The sequence below is a fragment of the Triticum dicoccoides genome, chromosome 2A (genome assembly GCF_002162155.2).
Source record: "Triticum dicoccoides isolate Atlit2015 ecotype Zavitan chromosome 2A, WEW_v2.0, whole genome shotgun sequence".
NCBI lineage: Eukaryota > Viridiplantae > Streptophyta > Magnoliopsida > Poales > Poaceae > Triticum > Triticum dicoccoides.
The window spans coordinates 141,223,089-141,230,591 of record NC_041382.1 but is presented as its reverse complement, the minus strand read 5'-3'; the positions used below and the strand labels follow the sequence as shown (position 1 = coordinate 141,230,591).

The window sequence follows — 7,503 nt, the reverse complement described above, 5'->3', positions numbered from 1 at the left end:
CGGCCGCGCGGTGCGCGCACGCACGACCCATCTGACAAAATCGGACACGGGCGAACCCATCGACACCCCAAACGGACAGAATCCGGCTAATCCAGACGTCCGTTTGGGGTCGTGCGGTGGAGTTGGCCTGACGTGGGAGGGTAGGAGAAGCAACATCTGTCTAGACTGCTGCACGCACAACACCAAATTAGCATCGCTGTCTGAATCCACGCCTAAAATTCTGCACATATCCTCTCATAACAAATTGGCATGTTCCGATGCCAAAGCGCGCGCACGGCATACTTTTCCACTTCCATGTGTATCTCGCCCCCCTTTGCACCAAGCGATTCTCTCTTTTCTCGCTTTTACCACACGGCCAAGAATATCTCACCTCCGATCTCCCCAGCAACATGTGTCTCCTCGCCAAGAGCGAGCGAGTGAGTGGACAGCGACCTCAATAATGAGAAATGTCAAACAGAACCAGCCCTTTAGCACGCTTCTTCTCCCCATGCAAAGGGCAAAATCGAGGTGGCCCGGACCTCTCTGCACGGACGAAGACGAAGAAGAAGAAAAAAAAAAAGAAGAAGAAGAAGAAGAAGCTGCTGCTGCCGCAGATGGTGCCAATGCACGTACCTGTCGTCCAATTAGCAGCGAGATCTTTCCCTGGCCAATGGAATCCAGCCTCACTCGCCGCTGCTCCCAAAAGGCCAGTGGAAACTTCCACCTCAGGGCAGTAAACCCCAAGTGCTATCCATCCGTCCGTCCATCCATCCTTATCTTCCTTGCCTTTTCTCCTTTATTAATTTCGCCCTTTCTTGCCGCCTGTGGCTCTGTGACTGAAAGCTAAGTGCAACTAACTGCTCACTCATCCGGATAAACAATGACGTTTTAGAGCCTGCTCAGCCTGCATAAACTTTACACTATCTAGCTAGCCTCTTTTGAATTAAATTAAATTAAATTAATTCAGGGTGGGTTGGTAACTCATCACAGGCCAGCAGTTTGTGCCTGTCGTTTAGCTGCCCGTTGATGACGTGCCATCTCACGATATTTGTTTAATGGCCTTGTTTATGCGCGGCTTGTGCCCACGTGTCAACCTTGGAGGCTGGAGGCTTTGGAAACGAAGGATTCAGATTTAGTCCTGCGTTTCCATCAGTTAACTGAAGAATGTTGGTGTTTCTTCAGTTCCCTTCAGTGTTTCATTTCCTAATACGTACAGTGTTAACCACTCTGACATCTTAGCAGTACACTAGCGCTCAGAAGACCCGGTATTCGGAATAAGTCTCCTCATCCAAGGATTATCCATGCCGACACCCCGATATTCCAAATTATCTCCACGGAAAAGTACCAATCAGGCAGTACCACTGCCCAGCCAGAGTATGTATGCGCATTCGTGTGACCACAGAACATGCTCGATCGTCAGTACTACACTGTCAAAATGCACTTGCCATTAATTTTTGTATGTAAATGCACCTTGTCAGTAGCCCATTTTACAGTAGCGGGCTAGATGCAACTAGTCGCGCTGGTGCTGCTAATTTGGAATAAAATCGACTGACTTAAACCACATTCAGAACACAAAAAAGGAGTAGTACTGTGGAGATTAACTGGCCTGGCGGCTGGCCGTTGGCAACTCCGGTTACCAGTAAAACAGACACGCCAACGAACAAGCTCGTGCAAGCAGGGTAGGTCATGCCCTGTCTTGCTTGCCGAACGGTGAGGACGACGAAGACCCGCCGCCGGCGCCGGCGTCGCCGTAGCCATACCCGCCTTGCCCTCCCGTCATCATCTGGTGGTGATGCTGCGGATGTTGGTACCCTGCCGCCGGCGGGGACCCGTACATGGGCTGCCCCATCATCATGAACATGCCGCCGCCGCCGCCTCCCCCTGCCCCGGGGCCGCCGTACATGCCGCCGTAGCCGCCGGCCTCACCGCCTCCGCCATTGTTCCTTGGCGTCGACTCCCTCTGCTGCGAGCCGGAGCCGCCGGGGGAGGGTAACGCGCCAACGCCGCCGGCGCCGACGGCCTTCTCGCCCTCCAGCTCGCGGAACTTGTGCAGGTAGAGCTTGAGCGGCTCCATGTAGTCCTCGAAGCCGAGCGTGGTCATGGCCCACAGCAGGTCGTCGCCGTTGATGGTCTTGCGCTTCTCGCGCTGGCACTTGTCGGAGGCCTCGCCGGTGATGAAGGAGATGAACTCGGACACGCACTCCTGCACCGTCTCCTTGGCGTCCTTCGAGATCTTGGCGTTGGCCGGCAGCGCCTTCTTCATGATCCGGCTCACGTTCGCGATCGGCAGGAACCTGTCCTGCTCCTTGGGCGACGAGAAGTCCGCGTTGCTCGGCCCGCCGGAGTCGTTGTCGGAGTCCGGCATCGCCGCCCGCCGAAATTAGCCAAGAAACAGAGCAACTCCTCCCTTCTCCGGTCAACTCTAAAGCCGATCAAACGACCCAGCTCCGAATCAGCGGCTCCAAGAACAGGAGTGGAAGCGCGTCAATCGCAGGTGGAACCGGCGGGGCGGCGAGAATTTGTAGGAACCGGCGGGAGGAGGGGGTTGGCCTCCGCTAGTGGCGAGTGAGGTGGGAGGCGAGGGGGTTTGAGACTTTGACGAGGGGGAGTGGAGAGTGGCAGGGCCCGTCGGACGGATCGTGGGGATAAGAACGCATCGAGGGGGTGACGTGGCGAGACGTGGGCCGTTTGTTTGTCGATAAGTATTGCTGGGCCGGCGCCCGCGATGCCGTCCGCAGGTGCCACGCTGGCGGCATCCGGGGGAATTCGGTGCATCGATCGGCGCGGGTGGTCCATGCAGCGGGGCGGAGGTCTGCCACGTCGGGTGCCTACGTGGAGCAGCTGGGTCTGACGTGGCCACCTCCCGTTGGTCGGCGTAAGAATCTTGCTGTCACTTGCCTCCATTATTTGGGCATGCACCTACTCGCCTTTTGAGCGGCATCCCAATCAAAGTTAATGACAAGATCCTCCATAATGCAATCAAGTGGCATAGCGTACGCTCAAGTTCTATCAGCAAATATCTATGAGATCATGAGAAATGGGCCTATTGATGATACAACGATCTCATGCTCTCCGACTCAAACATTTGGTACGACGTTGATGAGAGGTCCTTGAAAAAACGTTGACAAGAGACCACACATATTTCATTTCGTCCAATCATTTGCTTTGTTTTTATTAATTTTAGGCCTCTCGAGGTATTTACCGCACCACAAACGAAAGAAGAATTGTGAATACCTTTGAGAGATCGAGCTCACGTATATTGAGATTAACGAAGTCGTCGCAAACCATGTCGCAGTCGACAAATACATCATATCACTGAAAGAATACTGCTGAAAAGTCAAATTCAACAAATATACAAGCATTCATATCAAATCTAAAACTTAAACCCAGATTGATTGATTACATCATTAGAAATCTAACCATCTATACTAAGCTTAGCTTGTGAACTATGAATACTTGGAGAGTCTCACTGTCTAATCCAATACAATAAGACACATTTTACGCGAATTGAAGATGTCTCCGTCAAAAATTATACCACGTCACGACATGCCACCTAGCAAGCATAGATCCGATATAAAAACACAATAGCTTTTCGCCACTATGCACCAACAACTTTGAAAAGAAGTGCTTTTTGAGTGATGCAAAAGCTTGCTGACCACGTTGCTACACAGGGCAACCAAGTCAAGCCTTTGTACCCATTGACAAGTGGCATCAAATCTAGTGCCCTTCCAAGTGCCATACTTTTTCAATGCCGCTGTTTTACTTCTCTTGCAAGCTAGTGTTAGTGCTTACGCATAAACCACTACCCTTCCGGTGGAAATTTTTTAAATCCATCTTATTTATCGGAAATCCTCTTTGGTGCCCGAGCACCATGTAGCTCGGAATCACGGCCATCACATTGGCTCGTGATTTCTGCCCTGTGCGCGTCTCATCGAAGTATATGGACCGTATTCCCACCATAGCAGGTCGGTAAGAGACATAAATGGCACGGGTTGAGGTGTCCAACTGATGGGCTAGAAAAGATGCTGGATAGGGGTTTGTTCAGTCTTGACTAATTTATGTCTATCTAATTTATTAGTGCGTACTTAGCGAGAATGGACGTTTGGCTCTTGGCCTTCATAGAGGCCTTTAAAAAAAATCAAATTTCAAACTTTTTGGTTTCAAAAAAGTCTGAAAAAGTTTGTGCAAGTAAACAAGGATGTTATGTGTATGTATGTAAAATTTCAAGATGAAATACGTTGAAATGCGACCTGTACAAAAAAGATAAATTCATGCTTGCGAGGATGAATAGTATCATGTGTTAAAAATCCCCAGATTTGTCTTTTTTTGCATAGCCCTCATTTCAACGTATTTTGACCTGAAAATTTACACACATGTGTGTTCTGCCTCCATGTATATCTGTATTTTTTTCAGAATTTTTTAAAACATAGAAAATATGAAAATTGACGAAATTTAATTTTTTCAAAATCGAGCTCCGCCTCCAAAGGCAATATCCTGTACTTAGCATGATGTCAACTGCATAAACCTTCAATGTTATGAATATTAATGTAATCAAGGGCATAGATCTTCCTGACACTATTTACTAATGTTCTGCCCATGATTTTTAGTAATTGATAGGATTTTTTTACTAAAGCAACTAGGGCTGTTATATATTCTCCAGATGAAGACATTCTTATCGGTCAGTTTGGCAATCAAAAAGTACACTTCACTTCAATGTCCTCCATGATTCAAATGATAACACCACAAATTGACCCCAATAAATCAAAATGGGCACATTATGAAATTTCAAAATTAATACGGAGCTTTTTTTTCACGATTAAGTACCACATCATGGCATATTGCCCCAAACAAATTATCTGGCCATGCATGAAATGAAGGACAACCAAAGATCCGTATAAGCAAACTTAGAAAAAAAAACAATGTTCAATCACTGCACAGAAAAAGAAAAGAAAAGAAAATGAATTTCAAAAGAAAACATATGTAAAGAAAATGGGAAAACAAGGAATGATGAAAAATAATGAAAAAAACTAACAAAGAGAAAAGAAGCCTTCCTAGTGCTTTGAGCCACCAGAAAAAAAAAGTTCAGTGTTTCCACCATCGTACTTAATCATCATTCTTTTAAGCAATAATGCTACAGTTATACGCAAATATTTATAGATTGGAATTATGGGCTGATGTGAAATGATGGGGTTGGCCGGTTGAAAATCACAAAGGACACATCAAGAAAAATCAGGGGAGGAGATAGGATTACCAGAGAGACCGCCCCGTAAACCATCATCAATAAACATTTGCCTGTCGGTGTAGTAATTTTTTTTCTTTATGGGGCTGTGTCTTTTTTAGTGAATTTCAGGAACATACTTAATTATCTCTTAATGCGCAAAAATAGTTAATTATCTCTTTTTAGAGCCGTAGTTTTCTTTTCTTGAGAATTTATTTAGAGCCGTTGTTAACTGTTCTGCATGTATTACATGGGCCCATACTAAGAAATAGGTGCGCAACAGTTGACTGCCAACCATCCACCTGGGCCACTTCAAAACCAAAGCAAATATTCGCACATCTGTTCACGTGATGAGCCTGGGCCAGCTGCATACAACAACACTGTTGAAACTCGATGTATTCAAGTCCGTATTGTCTGGCTAAATAAATTTGGCCCAGATCCCCATGCTCCACCGAACGATTGGGATACCGAGCGCCATGTCGCTCGTGACCCAAAACGCCGTACTCCTTATTTATAGGCTTTTTAATGTATTTTAAGTTCTCTATAAAAGTTGTGAGTAGGGAGATGGTGGGAATTGAGGTTTGCATTCTTTTTCTCAAATTACTTGAGTATCGAATTGAATTGATTAGCCAGAGAGCCAAGACATCTTTAGGTAAAGACCCAAACAATTCAATAAGAAAGTATGACTAGAGTGTAATGCCATGTCGTATCTCCCAAATGGCTTGCCCACCTCCATATTTAGGCAGCATGCGTTTCTATCACAATATTTGTTCCGCTCACTGAAGTCAGGGCCAGTTCAATCATATAGCTAACGCAAAGTTGTGCTATTATTTCAAAGCATAATTCTCCACTTCTATCTTTTATAAAATGTTTGAAAGAGATACATATGAGCGAATATAACCATTTTTTTGACTGAATACCCATATAATCATTTACCAAGTGTATTATCCTCTTATATATCCATGCTTAGATAACGGGGGAATAAGGATGCAAACGGATCGGATCGTACTGGATCGGACAATGCTTTTCCCATATCCTTGACCATATTTCTTTGTCGGATTTAAAGCAGAGCGGATAATAACTGGATGCAGATCAAATGCATATTTTATCGGATTACGGATTCAGAGCAAAATCAGAGCGGACTTAGATCGGACACGTACAATTACAATGGGACATGATTTTAATTCTACTGTGCAAACAAAATGAACAAATTTATATTCAGCTGCATAATATTAGAGAGTGAACAAGCATTTAAAGTCATAACTCTCACCAATACAACAACAATTTATATGCGATGATTGTAGTTAGTGGGCTAATTGGATATTTGGGCTTGTCGATTGGATTAATTTATTAGGTAATTCTATTTGATTACCTCGGGTAATCCGCAAAAAACACCGGATAATCCACAACCGTCGAATATTACCGTTACCATATCCGCTAGATATCATGTTGACCAGATCCGTATCCGCATCCATATCCAGCGGATTCATGCAACATATTCTTAGAAACGGATGCGGGTGCAAAACCGAAATGAAAATTATCCGTAGAATTTACATCCCTACTAGGGAAAGACTAGAGTACAAGCAACTGCTCGGGTGCAAAAAAATGGAAAAATAAATGCAGGCCATCAGATCTCTGACATCTCGATGCTTTTCTCAATTGTATGATTGGGATGGCATATGGACTGACCACATGGAATCTGGTGGAGGGATTTGTTTTGCATATACCTATCTATTCGTTAGCAGGGATTTCATGAAATGATTATATCCTTCCACTATCTTTTGAGCAGCCAATCTAGATCATTCATCGAAGACACAACGTCCAACATTGATTTTTTTCTATATTTGCACCCTAAGCTGAACTTCAATTGTAGACTTCCCCACAAAACTCTCGTGATGTAGGTGGTCATCATGTCGTTTCTCCGAGGATCTGAGACACATACACTCCCAAACATGTATATACACTCACCCATATAAGGGCATCTCTATATGATCCCTTATAGTTTAGCCCCTTATATGCCTCCTTAAACTTTACCCCTTTATTTCAGGAGTTAAAAAATGTGGTTCCTAGCCAAACTCTTAAAATTAAATACCTAAAACTTTTTTCACACAAATTTGAACATAGATAACACAGTTTGATTCAAACTAAATTGCATAATACGGATATAACATAGATAACACAATTTGATTCGAACTACATTGCATAACACAGATTTAAACTAGTCGATTTGAACGAAATAAAACTAAAAAAACTAATCTAGGCATCGGCTTCGGAGCCAGAGTCTTTTTTCGGCCAGGATCTTCTCC

General features: G+C 44.7%; 1 protein-coding gene across 1 annotated transcript; it reads right to left on the bottom strand.

Moving 5' to 3' along the window:
- Positions 1-1,398: 1,398 nt before the first annotated feature.
- On the bottom strand, positions 1,399-2,580 carry LOC119353846 (nuclear transcription factor Y subunit B-10-like). The gene has a single exon (XM_037620536.1). The coding sequence runs from the start codon at positions 2,342-2,344 to the stop codon at positions 1,664-1,666; it is 681 nt and encodes a 226-aa protein (XP_037476433.1). The 5' UTR covers positions 2,345-2,580; the 3' UTR covers positions 1,399-1,663.
- Between the last annotated feature and the right edge of the window lie 4,923 nt (positions 2,581-7,503).

Excerpts from the sequence above, each read along its gene's own strand:
- LOC119353846 (XM_037620536.1), bottom strand. The coding sequence starts at position 2,344 with ATGCCGGACTCCGACAACGACTCCGGCGGGCCGAGCAACGCGGACTTC.